This window comes from Camarhynchus parvulus, chromosome 11 (assembly GCF_901933205.1).
Source record: "Camarhynchus parvulus chromosome 11, STF_HiC, whole genome shotgun sequence".
NCBI lineage: Eukaryota > Metazoa > Chordata > Aves > Passeriformes > Thraupidae > Camarhynchus > Camarhynchus parvulus.
Window position 1 is genome coordinate 8,243,406 of NC_044581.1, and position 19,569 is coordinate 8,262,974.

At 49.2% G+C, this 19,569-nt stretch overlaps 2 protein-coding genes across 3 annotated transcripts in view; one reads left to right on the plus strand and one right to left on the minus strand.

Annotated features, from left to right (window-relative positions):
- AMFR (autocrine motility factor receptor) overlaps positions 1-5,653 on the plus strand; it is a 28,115-nt gene extending 22,462 nt beyond the window's left edge. The window contains exons 13-14 of the mRNA XM_030956121.1: positions 2,500-2,684; positions 4,132-5,653. Of these exons, the coding sequence (XP_030811981.1) occupies positions 2,500-2,684; positions 4,132-4,276 (330 nt within the window). The 3' untranslated portion in view covers positions 4,277-5,653. The remainder of the gene's footprint in view (positions 1-2,499; positions 2,685-4,131) is intronic.
- Positions 5,654-6,786: 1,133 nt separating this feature from the next.
- GNAO1 (G protein subunit alpha o1) overlaps positions 6,787-19,569 on the minus strand; it is a 141,233-nt gene continuing 128,450 nt past the window's right edge. The window contains exons 7-8 of one of the 2 annotated variants that reach the window (XM_030955717.1): positions 10,453-10,606; positions 6,787-8,705 (exon numbers count right to left, since the gene is read on the minus strand). In XM_030955717.1, coding sequence (XP_030811577.1) covers positions 8,518-8,705; positions 10,453-10,606 — 342 coding nt within the window. In that variant the 3' untranslated portion in view covers positions 6,787-8,517. Of the gene's footprint in view, positions 8,706-10,452; positions 10,607-15,674; positions 19,566-19,569 lie in introns of those variants that run through there. The other variant, XM_030955716.1, reaches the window with a different exon arrangement.

Here is a 19,569-nt window from a genome sequence, read left to right on the forward strand (position 1 = left end):
GGATATAAGAAGCTGCCATAATCTGCTCTCAATATGACTTAAATTTCCAAACTGTGGATAGATAGACATTGACACCTTATGACACAGTCTCTGAGAGAGACTGTGGAAACTCCAGTTCCTTTGGGCTGCAGCTTTAAAGTAAGTTTTTCAAGCATTCTACCTTTTTTTTTTATCCCAGCATACCCACTGGGAGTCTTTGTAGATCTCCAACAGCAAGTGGAGATCAACAACAACCCATCAGTTCTGCTTGTTGGAAACAACACTTCTTAGGGCAGCTAAGACACTCAAATAAAAGAACCCTTCTTCGTGAGTAGTGTTGGTTTTCCTAGTGCCTTATGTCATATTATGACTTCATTCTACTTAGAGTTCAAAGGTTTTAAGATAGAGCTAATGACTGTTTTTCCCCCAATTGTACCTTATGGTTTTGGGGAATAAGTGCTGATACAATGTAATGGTAGTTGAGTGGCATCTCTGAGCACCAGCGTGGTATAAAACCATGTTACATGTTTGTGAGATAATGCTCTAAATACTGACAGCCTCTATCAGTCCTGCCTGTACCCTTAGTGAGACACTGAGACACTGTGCATGTGCTTCCCTCCAGCTGTGCATGGGAATGCTGATGCTTCCAGTGATGTGCATAATGCTCTGCCTCCTCTCCATTCCTGTGCTAGATGCCTTCCCTTGCCTAAGTACTTGGTGGCAATTTTGAGACACTTCTGAGGTATCCCGTGGCTTTCATGAAACTTTTTCTCTTGGAGCCTGAAAGAAGAATAGTTTCTGTAGTACGCAGGCTTCTGCACCTGTGTTCCAGTGCATTACTGAGGCTTGTCATAACCTTTACTGCAATTAGTTGTGATAGTTTTTCTCTAAAACCTCCTTGGTGACTGTTCCTGTGCTCAGTTAGAGGATTGGCTCTAGGTATGGATGTTTGAATCTCTGTAACCTTATGAAAAACCCCCAAACCTTAGGTAAGCCAACTTACATCTTCTGATACAAATGGCCCAGGGGGACAAAGGAGTGATCTTGTCTGAACATTGACAGCAATGAGTGGCCTCCTCACTGCTTCCTCCAGCAAAGCTTCCTTTTTCCCTGCCCACCTGTGTGGGAATTGTAAGCAGCAATTGAGTTGCTCTGTACTTGTTCCACTGGGTCTGCCGAGGTCATCTTGGTCCCCAGTACAATCCATGGGATCATTCTGTGGGGCTGTCCCTCCCTCCTCAGGCAGGTAGCAGTGCTTTGAGGAAGTCCAGTGGTTGCCCTTATGTTACCCCAGTGCATTTGTGTGCGCTTTGGTAAATTGCAGCACTGGTGGTTTTGCTGAGAGAGGCTGAACACCCACACTTGTGTTTGTGGTTGCAGTGTCTGTACTGTGCTGACTTGGGCTCTGGGATTCCTGCTTGGCTCACCTACCTAATGGGAAGTGACATTTGTCTCCGTGTTTGCTCTCTGAAGGCGTTGTGTCGGGGAAATGGCATTACTGGCCTGTCTCTAGGGCTTTGGCATGACTCAACTGGTTTTGCACCTCAGCTGCCTGAGCCTGTGTGTTGTACTGAGATGCTGCCATGTCTGGGCTGTTGGGGCTGGAGCAGCAGTCCCGGGGAATCAGCCATTGCTGCTCCTTGGCAGCTCTGCCAAAGGCCCAAACCAGGCAGTAGGAGCTGCCTTGGCCAGTGCTGCCTTGGAGCATCTCACTGGCTTGAGTTGTTCTCTGGGATACCAAATGATGGCTACAGCCTTCAGCGCTTCCCTGGGGTGATTTGTTTCTTGATGCCACCACTCCTGGCTCTGGCCGTGGCTCTGCATCTCTGCATCGGGGGCTGATCTGATGGTGTGTGGCAGGGTGTGATCAGGATTGCTGTTTCCCCTCTGCTGTGCACCCACACCATCATCCAGCAGCTCAGTTTTCGGGTTAGTGTTATCAGCTGGCTGTCAGGGGGGAGAGGTGCCATGTGGGGGCTGCCAGCTCCTCTCTTGGCACACTGTGCTTGGGACAGTTGCCAGCCTTGCTCCAGCAGTCTAAACCAGGATGATTTGGGTGCTGCAGAACCCAGCGAACCGAAGCCTCATAAATTCCCTTCTTGAGCACAAATTATCTTTGCAAATACATTTGTTATTCTTTCCTTAGTATGTGGATTTCTGCTTTTTCAACTCTTTACTGTTGCATCACTTGTCAAGTCAGCTGCAGAATCTGACTTTCAAATGTCCCATTTTCAGAGAGCATTAATTATGAGTAATTAATGTTTGTCTTTGACATTACTTTCAAACATGGCATAAAAGATACAGCGTTATAGGATACAGGATCTTTGAGCATGGCTTGAAATAGCTTTGTTCTGTTTTTTGGCTGTGTTTTTCAAAGGAACCCAAAGGAATTGGGTATAGCAGGTGAGACTCTGGTTTCTTCCAGTGCCTCAGAAAATGACAATTATTTGTAGCTTCTTGTTTTGATGCAAAGAAGCCCAAATTTTGCAAAGATGTATGCTTTATTTCCTTTTCGCTTAGACTGAGAGAGTGCCACTTGAACTGAACTCCAGACTGGAAGAAATGGTGGAATTCAACGAGATGGAAGCAGAACCTAATGAAGCAGAAGATTTTGAGGCCAGAGGAAGTCGCTTTTCCAAGTCAGCCGATGAGAGGCAGCGAATGCTGGTTCAGCGGAAGGAGGACTTGTTGCAACAAGCTCGAAAGTATGTTCCTTCCTAAAACTCCACTCTTCCCACTCAGTGGAGTCCCCCAGAATGGGTTTCAAATGGATTTGGACCACTGAGAGCCTGGGTTGATATGAAAAGCAGTGAGAGGAATTAATACATCTGCCACAGCAGGCTCAGGATGCTGTACTGCTAAACCCAACTCAGAAATAGCATCATGTGTCCCAACATGCACACAGCTTCCTGTGCAGTTCATCCAAAGCTCTTTGAAATCAAAGGCTGATTTTTCCAGCTTCAGTGGGCTTTAGTCTAAGAATGTACTGAGAACAGGTTACTTGGGCTGAGTTCTTTAGCAGTCTTTAGTTTGGCTCCTGGCACAGATGTCAGCCCTCACTACCTGTGCTCTTACAGCTGAAATTCCTGTCAGGCACCACTTTTTCCAGATACAGAGCCCAGAGCAGTGCAGATCTGACAGGTGACCCTTACTAGATCTCACCAGAGGTGCTCAGCACCAGCCAGTCAGCACTGCTGAAGAGAGAGGGACCAACTTGAACTGTTTCTTTTAGCCCAACCAGTAATAGCTGTTACAGGTTGAATTCAACTTTTTTACTGGTATTCCAGTTACGTTGGTAAACTTTATTAGCATCCAGTTGCTGATTAAGCAGAAAAGGAAAAGCACTTTAGTGATGTAGAAAAAACTTTGTAGTGTTTTTAACAAGTGTTTTCCCTTCCTTGTATTGTAGGGACACTGCTGAGAGGGTCTACAACAACCCCACTGAGTTCTGGGTTCTCTGGTGTTGTCAGGCTACTGCTGCTCTTTTTCTTTTCCACACTGAAATGCCTTATACATACCTGGGGGTGTGACACCATTTATAAGTCTATAAACAGACTTGCTCTTAGACTTAATTTTTCCTTGATGTTTGAAAAAATGTCTTTTAGGAAGACAGAGTATTTTTGACTTTCTGGTTTACTGGTTTGAAGAGCTGTTGAATTTCAAACTACTGTTTTTTTGCCATTAAAGTGTAAGAATTCACTGGGATATTAACTGTGGCAGCAGCTTCCTTGCCCTCTGGCCTTAGAGTGTGCAGCCCCTAGTGCCCCTTCTGTCCCTGGCTTACCTGCTGCCATCGGGCAGTGCCTTGTTGTGGTAGGCAGTGCCAGAGGCTGAGGCGTGGAGTAACAGGAACAGAGGGACTCAGTAACTCACCTGCTGTGAATGGCTCTGAGCTGAGGACAGCCCTGACCTTTAGAACTGACTCCTTCCCAAAGGCACAAAGATCTTGCACAAAACCTAAGAGCTTCTGCCAACTCTGCAGAGCCTGTTGTAGGTGACGTGGGCTTTTTTAGGAGCACATAACTTGTGTGCACTTTTATTGAGGCATTTTCCTCCTAGTTTGCCTTCCAGCCCTCCCGACTGCGGCAATGCGTTTTTCAGAGCCAGAACGAGGTGGGTTCTGCTCACTCATCTTTTCCTTTTCTCCCTCAGGCGTTACTTGAACAAAACCTCCGATGAGGAGCTGAGCACAGAGAAGCCTTTGCCCGAGGGAGCGGCGGCCGACGCTGCCACCCTGCGCCGCAGGACCCTCGCTGCCGCTGCCGAACGGAGACTTCAGATGCAGCAAAACTCTTAGCGCTCGCTGCCCCTCCTCCTCCTCCTCGTGAGCAACGTTGAATAAATAAATTACATACAAAAAACCCTGCGCTTTCTATACCAGCAGGAAAGTGTCTCTTCAGAGTTCAGCTGGCTGTGCTGCCGAGTGAGCTGGCTGCCTCTCTGCTGTATAAAGCATGTGGTCTAATAATGTTTGGACAGCTGACAAATTAACCTTTTTTGTAATATTTTCTATGTGATGTTGATCCTCTACACAACAAAAGGCAATTTCTAAACCACGGGCATGACTTCTGCAGCTGGCATGAGCTATGGGGCTGACGGCACAGCAGAGGCTGGGGAAGTGTGTTCTGAGGTAGCTGTGGGTGCAGGTCACGGAGTGCACGGGCACGTTCTGCTCGAGATCAGGGCCAGTTACTCCGAGGAAAGGAAGCTTAGAAGCTTGCAGCAAGCCCTGCGTTAGACGAGCAGGCTCCTCAGTCCCTGTTCCTTCAGCAGCCGAAGTGTTACGTAGGGCGGCTTGAAGGGCTGGGGGAGCCTCGCTGGGAGGTTCTTAAAATGGATGAAGTTGTCTGGCTACACAACACAGAAAAACCTGAATTCATGAATTGTGCAGCAAAGCGCCGATTCCCGCATAAAATATTTCACTGTTGCTGGGCTCTTCTGCACTGGCAGAGGTTTGGCTCTGTCCATCCCCAGGGCTGCACTTTTCCTTTGCCTTTATGTCCAGGAACAAGCGAGGGACCGAGGGGAATGGAGTGAAGAAGAGGGACCTAAGGTGAGGTTACAGTGTTGCCATGAGCCCAGGGAGTCAAAACCTGCCTGTCCTGGACTCCAGCGCCACACAGACCGGATGGTGCGGAGATCGCTCCATTATCTTGCTTTTTATTTCATTTTTAACCCCACAACCTCACCCTGAGTTTATTCAGAAAGACTGGAGGAACGGGGGCAGCTGGACCTTTGCTGGCTGCAGCCCAACCTGCTAACCTGGATTTTCTTAAGAACTTTTGAGATCCCCTTGGCGCCGCTGACGCTAGCTTACATAGTTGAATTTTACATGGCAGTGACTTAATTTTTAAACTTTTGAAGAGTGAGTTCTAGTTTCACCGTCCTTTAGAAGGAGCCCAGTATTATCTAGAATTGTTGGTAATTTTTTTACTGTTGGTTTTTAGGTGAAGGTGAATTTAATGAGAGGAATTGCATCGATGTTTAGGTGAAAATAATTTATTTCAATAAAACTCTTTGGGAAGCCTTACCTTGCAATGCTATTAGTAAACCTCAAAAAATTTTTTTGAGATCTTTGGTTTTGCTTTGAACACAGCTGTTTTGTTTTTACTGTTAAAAAAAACCCAACGAAACAAAAATAAAACCTTGATCAGTGTTGAAAATTGTTTGTAAATTTCTGTAGTGTGATTTCTCATGTTTTCTCATGGTGTTTCAGAGACTCACGCTGTTCTTTCCAGGCTTCTGTTGCGCTCCTGACTTTTCCCGGCAGCTCCCTGAGGAGTGGACCCTGGCCAGCCGCTGGATGGCACCTTTGCCTGCGGCAGAGCTGCAGAGTGACCTACTTGAGCCGTGAAAGGCTGGTTTGTGCACAGGAGCACAGGACCAGTGCTGGCCTCTTGGCTGGCTCTGCCTCTCTGGGGAGGGAGGTCATCTGAGGAGAGGCCTGATCGATTTTCCCAGTGCCAGCATACGCTTCTGGTGGCTGTAAACAGCAGGAGCCTTGGAAAAGCCGTGTTGGTCAGGAGCTGCTGCTGCTGCTGCTCTCTGCCAAGCACCCCTCCCTCCCCGGGGCTGGGCAGGGGACACGCCAGGGTGGCACAGGGGGTCCTGGATGCCTGGATCACCTTGCCTATGGCTCCATCCCAGGGTGGTCCCGTGGGGTTTGGAAGTGTTCCCATAGTACGGGAGGGGATATCAGGTGTGCCCGGAGCCATCCCTGTGCCAGGCAGTGCCAGCACTGTGCCCAGGGGCTGGTGGCTCTCCAAGAGTCCCACCTCTGGTCACAGTGACCAGTGCTGGCAGGCAGAGGAGCTGGGGACCTGGGATGAAGGAGAGTGCAGGAAAAACCCAAACTGGGAAAAAACCCCAACCCCCAAAAAATTCAAACAAACCCTGAATCTCCCTGAGCAGGAGGAAGAAAACCTCAACTTTCTTGGAAAACCTTCCATTATATGTCCGGGGGGAAAACTTGAATATTGTGGGATTTCTGATGTTGCCATAAATGAAGGACTCACCCTGGTGATTAGCTTTGCATTCTCTAAAGAAATAAAAATCTTTTCTTGCCTGGGGAAATCTTTTGGGGGGAACCTTTCCTTTGGAAGCAACAGAGAGCTTCCACACCTGGCTTTCTTAACATTTACACAAATTCTATACTTGCACCCAATCTATAGTTCCCTTCTCCCTCTGCTACCAGCAGCAAATCCCCCCAGAATCTGATTTTTGGTATTTTTTCTTCCTCTCTTTGGAAGGAGGCAGGCAGGCGTGGGGTAAAGAAGGAGGCCGAGGCACGGGAGGGAGAGCCCGGGGTACAGACAAACATTCTCTTTATTGAGCTACACATGAATTTTTCCATTAGTCAGAGAAAGAGATTGGCAGTGTGTAATATATCACAGAAACCTCACTGATTGGTAATAGAAAGGCTTAGAAAGACCTGGCGCTTTTTATATATATATATATATAATATCTTTTTTTAAGTTTCCTCTTTATTTATTCATTTTCTTTTGAACAGGTGTGACTGCTCTTCTTCAGCAAAGGTAACTCGTAAAAGTGAAACTGTGAAGACGTCTGGTTACTAATCAAAGTAGAAATGACAAGGGATTGGTCATGAAAACAGTGGCTTCAATGTAAACACTACATTCGATTTTTCTTGTTTTTTTATTATTTTTTAAGTTATTTTTTTGTGGTTTTGTGTGTGTTTTTTAAAATTTTTAAATTATTTTCATTCTTGCTTTTTTTTTTAGTTTGCTTTTTTAAGTTTTTTTTTTCTTTTTTTTTCCCCTTTTTTCTTATTTTGCAGCACAAACATCCCCACATGAGAGAGAAAACACCATTCACTAAAAGGGAGAGAGGACTGGGGCAGGAGAGGGGGAGAGAAAAGCAGCACAAAAAAGCATTCACTGGAAAGAGTTAAAAATAATAACAAAACAGAACCAAAAAAATACTCTAAACAAAAAATAAAATAAACCAAAATATATATATATTTGTATAGCCCTCCCTGACGTCCCTGGTCGGCCCTGAAGGAGGGATGAGGGGGACCGTGGCTGGGGGGGCCGAGCTGTGCTTTTTTGGATACGGACCTGGAGAGTGAGCAGTGACCGGGAGCAAGGAGCTGTTAAACCAGGAGGGAAAAAATGGGGAAAACCCGCTGGCTCCAGCTGGTGAGGGCTTTGGCCTGAATTGGGGTGGGAATTCAAAAAATCCAACCTAACCCCCCCTGAAACCTTGGGAAGGAAGCAGGAGGGGGATGCCCCACTGCAGCCTTCCCCCCGAACAGTCAGGGTGGGAAATGGGAGAAGATCTGCTTGTTGTTTCCTTTTTCAGCTGTGACATATGGCTGGGGGCAGTTTCCAATTTTTTCCCTCCTTCTTAAAAAAAAAAAAAAAAAAAAAAAAAAAAAAATCTTTTTGTTTCTGAAGGTGGCAGCGGGGCCGGGGACAGGCAGGGGCAGCCCGGCCTTGCCCATGCTGGGAAAAAATAATGAAAATAACAATAATTTTAAAAAGCCAACCCACAATAATGAATCATAATAATCATAATTAAAAAATAGCAGCCCATGGTCAAATAAGTGCTGGGAGGAGAACCGGAGGGGCCCCGGGCGCTGCCCTTTCCCCTTTCCCTGCCTGGTACGGGGAGCTGTGGGATGGCGGGGCCGGGCAGAGCCCTGCGGCCCGGGGGTGCCCCAGGCTGGGACACTGCGGGCCTGAGGGACGAGCCTGGTGGGACAAGGCGATTCAAAAAAACAAACTAAAAAACGTGGGTGTGGATTTTTTATATGTATATATACGTATATATATAATTTTTCCTTATGCCTTTTTATTTACCAACTCGCATGATTATGATGACTATTTTTTTCTCTCCTTCAATCTGTTTTTTTCCGTTTCTTTTTTGTTTTTCTTTTTTTTTCCCCGCGCGTGTGTGTGTCTGTGTGTCTGTGTGTGGTTGCTTTGGGGTTGGTTTTTTTTCCCGTTATTTTTTATGTTTCTTTTCTCTCCTGGCGGCGGGATCGCCACCCAAGCAGTCGCTGAGCGCCGCGCGGGGTCAGTACAAGCCGCAGCCCCGCAGGTTGTTGGCAATGATGATGTCGGTGACGGCGTCAAAAACCACCTGGATGTTGTTCGTGTCTGTGGCACACGTCATGTGGCAGTAAATCTCCTTGTTGGGGGAGCGGTTTTTGCTCTCGAATTGTGCTTGGATGTAGGCGGCCGCATCCTCGTAGGTGTTGGGACCTGCGGGCAGAGCGGGGTCAGGCCTGAGGGCCGCGTCCCTCCCTCCCGGCACACCCGGCCCCACGCTGCTCGCGAGGAGCTTTCATTGTAACAGAAACTGGCAAAATTATTCATTTTCACCCACCCTCCCCTTCACCCCTTAGCAGGGTCCGTTTTCCTCCCATCTCCCTCCTTCCCACCCCCATTACCCTTCTGCCCCGCCTCTGCCCCATTTTCCCTGAAAACATCACACCCAAGCTCTGTTGAGGGCTCCTCCTTCCCTGGGTGTTGCTGCTCCGCTCTCTCCCCTTTTCCCCCCGGGAAGGCCAGGGCAGGGTCCCCCCAGGCAGGGCAGGGTCCTTCAGCTGTGCCTAGCCGGGCCGGGCCTGAGGGATGTCCCCATGGGGCACCCCCACAGTGCTCCTGGCCCGGGGGGGAATGGCCTGGTGGCCCCTTGGCCAGGCAGAGCTGGTGGCCACCCCAACATCACCCATGAACACCGGCTGTACCCCCTTGGTGGGGCTGAGCCCCTGTGTGCCCCACCTGGGCTGGCTGGGGGCTCACCCCGGCACTGGAGTGGTGCTGGTGGCCCAGGAGCCGTGTGGGGACACACGTGTTGTGGCTGGGAAAACTCCCAGTTTTTGCTTTGGGAAGGTGGGCTGGAGAGGCGCCAGATGTTTGAGCCGAAAAATGTGCATTATTGCCTTAAGCTGCTTAGGGCAGCGGGAGAGGCTGCGCTGGCCCCTCGCGGGAAGCCACAAAGCTGAGTTACGCCCCTGAAATCGCCTTTGCAAGAGCTGCTATTATCTGGAGATTTGTTTTCCTTTCCCAGCTCGCTAGTTCCCCTCGTTCCTGATGCAATGGGTGGCCGAAGGAGAGGGGGGCTGAGCCGGTGCCACTGGGCTGTCCCCCTCCATGGAGTGGCCTGGCTGTGCCATACAGCTGCACGTGGAACAGTCTGGATTGTTCTTTTGTGAGGAAAGTACTGGTGCCTTCGGGATGGAGAAGCCTGAATGCCTCTGGTGCAAATGCTGGTGTACTTATGCTGTAGGGGAATGGGTGCCATCTTGCTGGGGGACTTCCTTGTCCCCAGGGCTTGGCATCCAGGATGGATGTGCTCTGGGTGGAATAGTTCAGAGACATCTCAGTATCTGCAGGGGATGTTCGAGCCTGAATTTAAACTGGCTTTTTTCTTTCCCTTAGAGAATTCCAAAGGATCTACTCTTGCCCATCTTCTTGGTTATTTATCCTTTTCCCCAGGCCATGTTGGTTTCAGTACAAAATGGATGATTCTCTTGAGGTTCCACAGATTCCTGCTGTAAAGGGGCTCTTTCCTCCCCCAGCCACACCCAGCTTGAAGGCACTCCTGGGAGGATGCAGCCTGGAGGACCACGAGTCTTAGCTCCTCCTCTCACAGGAGCTTCCCAGGAACCACCAGCAAACAGGATGGCTCCAGTGCTGGCCAGTCAGCTCCTGCCAAATCTTCTTTCCACAGCTCCCTGTGCTCAGGCACGTTTCATCTCCTCTCCATTTGTCTTGACCCCCTCTCTGTCCCACCAGCTGCTTGGGCACCTTTGCCACAAGAACTGCCCAAACCAGGACGCAGCCCCAGCCCATGAGTGAGGTGCTGGAGCTGCACCACAGCTCCTGAAGGTGCTCTTGCAGTGCTTTTGCACCCCCAAAGGCACCCTGTCCCCTCTGTCCCCCCAGCCCCGGTGGCGCAGGGTGGGTGTCACAGCAGCTGTGCTGTGTCAGCCCCGGGACCTACCTGTGTACTCAGGGAAGCAGATGGTCAGAGGTGACTTCTTGATCTTCTCAGCAAATAGGTCTTTCTTGTTGAGAAAGAGAATGATGGAGGTATCGATGAAGAATTTGTTGTTACAGATGGAGTCGAAGAGCATGAGAGATTCGTGCATGCGGTTCTGCAAAGGGGAGCACAGAGGGAGAGAAGGGAGAGAGGAAGGCAAAGACAGAGTTAGAGGAGAGGAGAACATTTTTGTGAATTGAAATGGTTAGAAAGCAAAAAATAATCTCAATAATAAGACAGTGGCAAATGTGAGCTGGTTACAAAGGTGGAGGAAATGGGGTATTGTGGTCCTCTTGGGCTGGAGGCCAGGACAGGTGTGGGGCTGCAGCTGATCCTCCCCCACAGCCCTGTGGGGCCTCTCTAGCAGGGCAGACACTTGAAACCTCAAAGCGGAGAAAAAAGTCATTTGCTCCTCCCCTGCCTCATCAAAGGAGTAGGGAAGGGGCCCTGTCTCTCTTCAGGGACTGGGTGCCCCTGAAGCATCCTTTGGAGAGCCAAAATAAAGGATGGACAGACAGCATCAGCCAGCAGCTTGGGCACACTTGGCATGGAGAGAGGGATAGGAGGGGCTTTGGCCATCCCACAGTGGCCCTATGGGCCTGCCTGGAAGGGTACTTGGCCCTGAGTGGTGTCATTGTAGTGAGACCAGTGCCAAGGCATTGCCCAGAGGCTGGGGCAGGTCCTGTCCCTGGAAAAATCTTCAGCTCAGCTTTGAAAATACCCGTGGTGGCTGGGTGGCCCAAGGAGGTAACCGGCATGGTGGTAACCAGTACAGGTGCCTCTCCCAGCCCACTTCCCAGCTCTCCTGAGAGTTCTGGGCTTGCAGGCTGCTTCAGGGAGACTTTAGGCTTGGGAAAGCTTTGGTAGGAGCATAAGGGTAAATTTCTAAAAGCTGTAGTTTTGGTTTTGTTTTTTTTCCTTTTATTTTTTTTCCATTTATATTTGGACAAAACCCATAAACAGTAATCTTTCCCCTATGCTACCAAAGTTTCTTAAGAAGTGGAGAGCAGACAGCAGAACAGGAGGAGGCAAGATGAGGTTGTCCTGTGCCCCACTGGGTGCCACAGGGCCCCACAGAGCAGGGTGTTCCCATGCAGGTGCGTGCACTCACTGTTAGTGTGAAGGGGCCACTGGATAGGACAGATCTGGCCCTCCAAGAGCTCCCAGGCATTTTCTCCATCATTAACTTGCTCTTAGAATCACCAGAAAGCCATTCCCTGCCAGTCCACTGACAGCTTTGGGGGACGTTTCAGGAAGCCCCTGTGCCCCTTTCATTGTTTGTACCCAGCTCCTTTCTACTCGAACGTGCAAAGCTCCTGGTGCAAACCCAGGGCTTCCTGAATTCTGGAGCTGCTGCCCCTCCCTGTGACCCCTGCTGGGGGCTGAGCCCCCCAGTTCTGGCTCGACTGCCTCAAGCTCACATGGGGACACAGCTGCTCACAAAAGCCTTGTGGAAATCTCCTGGAAAGGCTCTGCAGTGGGTGGGGAACCCTTCTGCAGCAAACACCCCCCCACAACATCCCCCCACAGCCCCCTTTTTGGAGGCACAGCAAAGGGGGCTCTGGACTCACCAAAATCCGCGAGAACACGTGTGTTTGCTAATGAAATGATGACCCAATTACACATTTTGGAGTTTTCCATGAATGTTTTATTAGTGAGTCATTTTATTAGCTCCACTTCAACGGTAGCTTTTGCATGCAAAATTTAGCAGCTGTCTGATTTCATCTTGAAAGGCTTCGAGATTGCACTGTCGGTTCCTTGACAAAGAGTAGCTGGGGATGCCAGGCAGGCGCTTTCCAAAGCCTTGGGACTTCAATTTGATCCTTATCTTGAAATTAAAAAAAGGCTCTATTCATAGGGAAAACAGAAACTGCCACCAAAGGATGTGGTTCTTCTTGACTTGTGTTTGTTGCAAAATTGCTGGGTCTTGAGATTTTCATGGGGAGTATCAGGATGGGCTTTTCCTTGTTCATCCCCATTGTTGTCCTATACATGTATTTATTTAAATAAAGAAGTGATGGTGTTGGTAGAAGAGCAGCTGAAATAAAGCTTCTGCCCAGGGAAATGAGAATTCCCATTCAGGCAAAATAACCCTGATGACTTCAGGGTTCTGAACACCCAGGCAGAATCTGAGCAGGATGCTGTCCTGGAGAAAGTTCTAAAAATCCCCAATATCAATACACAAAGCAAAATCCTTTCCCTCTCAGCCATTTGCTTTTCTCAAAGCTGACCTGTAGTTCTGTCTGATTCATAGGATGAGCCATGTGGGAATTCGTGTCTGAGGATGGGTCCAGCTGAAGCCACATCATTGGAATTTGGTGCAGTCAATAGGAGCAATGGTTCATTTTCCTTTGCTGAGGTTTATAGATTTTCTCTTGATTTCTTCAAGTTCATTACTTCTATATTATGCCCCAAATAATGGAAGATCTTTAGTTTAAACATAAAAGAACAAACTGGCTCAAGCATTGTTTAAAAGGGAGGGAGGGATGCTCCACGTTTTGTGCTACTGCAAGGAGGAGAAGACACCATTTACTGAATTGAACCAGCAGTGGGTCTTCTGATTTTGTGCTCACACAAAGAGACAGTGGAAAAGCAAAGCTTGTGACTTGTGAAGGATTTGTAACTGATGTGGTGGAGGAAAGGGTGGGGCAGCATGGATGCTCTGCCCTGCTGCTGCCTCTGGTGAGCAAAGGAAAAAAAATCCTGCCAAATACTTACATAAAATGAAGTATCCTTTGGTTATATCTTTTTGGAATTCCTTATTTCCAGGTGGATGAGGCTCTGGTAGACAGTAGTGCTGTGTGCTGTGCAAGTGTTTGTGGAGCAGCCATAAGGTTAAATTACAAGTTTGAGAAGCTGGACGCGCTCAAGGGAGACACAATAAAACCACTCTCACACTAGAAAAGAGCTGGCACTTTATTAACATTTTGTAACTAATAAATACATTACCAACAGCCAATAAATTATTACAATAACTAATGCTCTATTAAACCAATGGACAGTCACTCTTCATACAAAATTACAGTTAATACAGTTTGGGCCATCAAACATGCAGGAGAAATGATTCAGCGGGAACCAGCAAAAGGAAAATGGTGACGGCCTCCAGTGATCCTCTGGGAATGTGCTGGGGAGCAGGAGCCCAGAGGCAGCAGGGTGATGGTCACTCTTCCCTTGTCGAGCTGAAGTGGGAAAAAGGAGGTGGGGGAACAGGGCTGAGGAGCACAAATTAGGGACTGGGCTAATTAACAGGGCCATGGCTGGTGCTTAAACAATCCTATCTGCTTGCCCAGCACCACCAGGTTGGTCCAGCACTGGAAAAGCTGGTGAGACTCAGGCACTGCTGAAAATGTGTTTTGCCTGCCATGATCTCTTCTCCCCACCTGGAGCAGCAGCTTTAGCTCTGGAGCTGATTGCCTGCACTACAGTCAGGACTGGGTCCTAATTTCCAAGACACTGGGTGGAAGAGGGCCTGGGGCAGTGAGCATCCAGCCAGCTCCCAGCCCCTCTACCTCCTCTCCTGGTCTCTCCTCCATGTGCCTACTGCACCCAGTGTCCATGAACAGAGCTGCCCTCCTGGGGAGATGGGGCTGTTTCCTGAATCCAGCTCCCTTTCCCTCTGCCTGCAGGGTGCCAGCTGGAGGCTTTGGTCCTCCTCTCACTAAGGCATCAGTGTTTAAGGGCTGCCCTTGCTTGTGTTTGCACACAAATGAAGATCTCACAGGCTGCTTGTAGGGGAATGAGTGGTCCTGTGCAAAGTCCCTTCCCATAGCCACATTCCCAATATAACTATATAGGTCATGTACCTATATCTGTCAGCATCAATTACCCTGTGTCAGTACTGGAGCTCAGAAATGACACAGTACCCTCCAGTCTCAGAGCCTTGGGGTCTGTTTGCCTGCTCTCTCCTGCAGGGAGGTGCAGGCAAGACTCTGGTCTGCAATTTTGTGCCACTTGGACCATGTCTCTGCTTTCTCGTGTGTGCACTGGGGATGCAAGTGAGTGATGGGTCTGGGTGCTCAGGGTGATGCTCAGTAACACCACTTCTACTGACCTTGACATGTCCAGTGTCAGATCACTGAGTGTTTTAGCCTCCTTGGAAATGGTTGTGGAGTTTTTGGTGGTAAGCCTGAAGACAAACCATGAAAACACCCAAGCACACTGGAACTAAGCTTCTCTAATTGACTTGACAGATGGTCAGCCTTCTTCCAGGAACTCAGCAACTCTCCCTGGCTCCAGGAGACTTTGTGACCACAAAAGGCTTGGGACATGTCAAACAAACTAACAGTGCAGGGTTGGTCCCCTTCCCAGCACTGACTGCAAATCCCCCAGGGGCAATGTCTGCCTTGTTGAGCTGCGCAGTGAGGCTGGGCAAATGGGGATTTCTGGCAAAAGGACATCTTCTATGTCACATCCTGACCTCCTGGAGACTGCACTCCTGGACTGAGAACAAGGTCTGTTCCCTTGCAGGCAAGCACTGGGCTCATGCCATGTTAGATTAAACCCACCAGAAATGTTTCAATGTACATTAAAGACCGCCCTCATTAATACCTTCAGTGTCCTGTGAAACAAAATCACATTGATAGAGGCGGCACGGCAGGCTCCTCCTGAGGCTCTGTCCCCTCCATGGAGGGACAGGCTGGCCGGCCATCCAGGAAAGCTGGCTGAAGGCAGGAAGCTAATTCCGGTACAAACTCCTGGGAGAGATGTTGTTGGAAGTGTTTGTGGGCAGGCAGTGGGGCTGTGGCCATGCAGGGAGGGCAGGGAGCGGGGGCTCAGCAGCCGGCGGCGATTAACAACTGCCTTTGGCAGCCTGGCGCTGCATTTCAGTGTGTGCTTTCCCTGGGCATGGTTATTGCTCCTTCTCCCAGCCAGCCCGGCTACTGCATCCTCCCAAGGAGCTCTGCAGCTCGGCCCAGCAGTGCTGCAAGACTTTTCTTGTGTGGGTTTCTCTATTTCATTGAAATTGTTGTTTAAATAAAGAAGCTATTTGCATTTTTGTGGTCTCATGGCTCCACAACCGACTATGGAGCAAGCCGACAGGGAGCTTCATTCTTTCTTTTTGCTGCTGTCTGAAGCTCATCATGAGTTGCTAATGCTGCTTTCAATGCTGACACCCCTTGGATGCTTCTGCTGCTGGAACAGTGACCTTAGTCATTAAAAACCTTCTGCATCCCAAAAAAGGCTTTTTTTTTTTTTTTTTTTTCAAATTCCCACATTAGCTTTCAAGGGCAGCAGGGTGTATACATAGCTGTTTCCATTTTGTGCTTTTAAAATCTATCCTCCATGCCCTGGTAGGATTTCTGATGCAGCTGTACCAGTTGCAACATCCCTGCTATGTGGAGACTGCAAACACAGCTCTGCACCTCCAAGGGTCTGGATTCAGAGCACAGCAATTGCAAAGCGCAAGGGGCTGTTAAGAAAAGGCTTTTGAAAGCAGGCAATGTATTTCAAGGTACTTTTTAGGCAACTGCTGCAAGAATTGCTTGTGTTTAGGAAAAGCAAGGGGCAGAAGATTGCCTGCAGAAGCCACATCTGTCAGGAAGGGCTTCAGAGGATGCAGAAGGCAGCAATGAGTAATGATTTGGCAGGCGCTCTGCAGACACAGATCTATACGCGGCCATCAAGCAGGAGAAATAGTAGTGTTTAACACTGGAAGCATTTCATCTTCCAAAGGCTGCTTCCAGCATTTGTCAGTGAATCCTCATGACACTCGTGTGAGGGAGGGAATGTCAGCAGCAGCAGCTGAGATGAAGCTTTAGACACACAATATGCCAAAGAAAATGAAAGAAGAGGCTCTTTGTGGCAACATTTCCTCTGCTTTTTCTCCCTTTTCTCCCCATGGGGCACCAGCTGTTGATGGTCATCAATGTGCCAGGGACCTGCTGGAGCAGCAGAGGGGGCTTGGACCTCCCAAAGCTGGGAATGGGTTACCTGAATCCAGCCTGGGGAGCAGTAAAAGTGCACTGAGCCAGCACTGGCCACTTGACTGCATTTGGCAGAGTTTGGAGTTAGTTTAAATTGTTTTTACCAAAATATTCCTGTGTGCTTTATGCTGGGAGCTCACAAAGTCTTGCTGTGGTGCTGCCTTCCCTGGGAACAGCTTCTGTTACTTATTTGCTTGGATAAAACATCAGTCACAGCAAGGGGTGGGAACAGAACATCTCCAAAACTCCAGTGCTTCTGATCAAACTCTTATAGAGCTTAATAAAAGACCTGCATCCCTGCCAGCACCAGCCATCATCACTCTGGGCCCAGTGGTTACACAGTTTAGGTATCAAATGTAACCAGTAAGTGGTTTTTCTGCCCTGATTTGACACAACACCCACGTGGATGCTGGATGTTACTGCTGGGGCTCAGACAGATGTGTGGGTGGGCTGTGGCATGAGAGGAGCAGAGAGGAGCTCCTGGTTTTGGCCAGCTCTTTTCAGGAGCTGATGTCATTGGAGGCATTTTAAGGCTGAGATGGTGAAGAGAAAGGTGGGTGCTGGCTTGTGCCAGAGCAGGGGAGGCAGGGAGTTGTGTTATTGCTGTTAGTGCCCAGCAGAGCAGCAGCAGGTCCTTGCTGCACAATAATAAATGCATCACTTAATGCTCTCTAGGGGTTACTGGCAGTTACCAGCCATGCTGGGCTGTAGCTGGTTGGATGGGTGACAGACACCTTGTTTTCCTCTGCAGGCCTTCCCTGCTTGCTCACATCCTGGCTGGGGATTTGTCACAAATGTCCCACAAATACTGCCCTGGCAGAGCACAGCCCCTGATGGGGACTCTCCTCTGGCTCCCAGGTGCCCTTCTCTTCCCATCCTTCCTGCTGTCTCAATCCTCAATCTGCCTCATCTCCCTTCTGCAGCTTGTCTCCTAAAACGTTCCCTAAGCCTCTCCCCCTGTCCTCTCCCTGCTGTGCCACCATATGTTCCTGTCACTGCCTCCTGCACACTGATGCCCACCTGGCCCCTCCCCTCCGGGCTGTGCTGCTCGGGGTTGCTCTCACACCATCTCACCTAAATAGGCACAGTGAGAAGAGATATTGTTCCTCTCAACCACAGCCCTGAAGAGACCTCCTGAGACCTGAAAGCCACTCCTAGCTCAGGCTCCCAAGAGAAGACAGTTGAACTTCTGGCCAGCCTGCAAAGATTCATGTTTTCATGATAATGGACTTCTAAGGGAGGCAGAGAAGAGGCAGGGATGGATCAACACTGCCCACCTGCCCCAAGGTGAGGTGGGCCCTGAGTGGGACCTCAGAGGTGGTTGTCTCACCCAACTAACAAGCTTTTGGGGTGGACTTCTAAGAGTCCCTCCACGTCCCCAGAGGTGACACCCCACTTCTGTGGGATTCCCACACATTCCCTTCTGCCTTTGACTCAGCAGCACCCAGAGTTCTTGGTGGTGGCCACACAAACCTCAGCCCACCTGCATTTGTCCTCTTTGAGCCCCCAGTTTTGCTGTGCTGGGTGCTACCCTCATCCTTCTCACTCTCCCATGCCCTTCCTTCTTCCTTTCCTTGCACTTTTCCTTCCTACTCCATCACTTGCTCTCCTTTGCCAGTGTTAACCATCCATCTCAATCCTGGTAGAGATGCCCTGACTGGAGACACCAACCCTGGAGCTGTCTCTGGGATGCTCAGGCAGGAGGTGACACAGGAAAGCCACTGGCTTGTGCTCAGCCAAGGAGGCTCAGAGCACCAGGTTGTGCTTCTCAAGGGGTTCAGATGCCCAAGGGGCAGTGAAGGGCCATGAGGTTCTTGCACACTTTGCTGCTGCTCAAGCACAGGGAGCCTTCCCAAAGCATCTTTCCTATCTCAGGCACTTGATGTTCAGACTCTGCCTACAAGAAGCCAGGGCTAAATATTTTTTGTGCTCCCCAGCATTTCAAGGCTGAAGTTTGGAAAGTGATGCTGTGTGTTTGCAGGAGCACCACCTCTGCTGAATCACTAAGGCTGAGAGGTGCTGTGGGAAAGGTCCCCAGGCTGGATTCCTTGTCAGGATGCCACTGAGTGTGGAGTCTCCATCAGGACACCATTCCTGGGGCATCTTCACTGCCTACACTCCAGGGGTCCCAGCCCAGTGCCTCCATGGCCTCCATGGAAGTGCCTCAGAAATGGGTTACAGCAACCACTAGATCAATTTTATCATTAATTTTGAAAAACTTGAGGTAAAACTGCTACCAGTAATGAATGCTTTTAGACAAGGCTTAGTAGATTTGTTACTGTGTCCCTGTTACTCGACACCAGCAGAACTCGATATGGCTGTTTTACTTGTTCAAATAGCTGTCTGGAAAAAAGGAGAATGTACAAATCCAAGCTATGGTAGCTGCATTTAACACCAAACCCTCCAGCTTTGGGGTCAGAACTGGAGCTGTAAGGTAACCTCAAAATGATCAGGTTGTATTTAGCACTTCCCAATGGACTAGTGTTTTTAAAAAAAGGCAAATAACCAGGAGAATGAACAATATCCCTTAATTTTCAAGGCAAAAGAAAAGTTTTGGTTCCAAACTACACTGTTCCTGACCAGTATTTTAAGGCTTTGATTTTTTTCTCTCTTTAAAACTGAAGTATTTTTGTCTTTTGGCAGTTGAAATGCACTTCGTGGGAAATGCGTTAGCTCCCTGCACAACACTGTGAATTGGAACGGAGGAGTAGAATGGGGCAGCAAGGGAATGAACCAAAAAATGAACCAAAATAAAATAAAATGGGTCTGGGGAAAGCAGAACTTGCTGCTGCAGAGTTTTCTGGGACAGGAGGAGGGAATTATGCATTTCTTCCTTGTCATCTTCTGAGGAGGAAAAACCAAGGAAAGGGAGGACCTGTCCGCGGGAGCGGAGGATGCTCCGGGCGGTGCCAGGAGAGGAGGAGGAGGAGGAGGAGGAGGAGGAGGAGGAGGAGGAGGGCCTTCAGTAGAGTCCACACCCCCGCAGGTTGTTGGCGATGATGACGTCCGTGACCGCGTCGAACACGAACTGGATGTTGTTGGTGTCGGTGGCGCAGGTGATGTGAGTGTAGATCTCCTTGTTGGCCGACTTGTTCTTGCTCTCGTACTGGGTCTGGATGTACGCCACCGCCTCCGTGAAAGCGTTGGGGCCTGC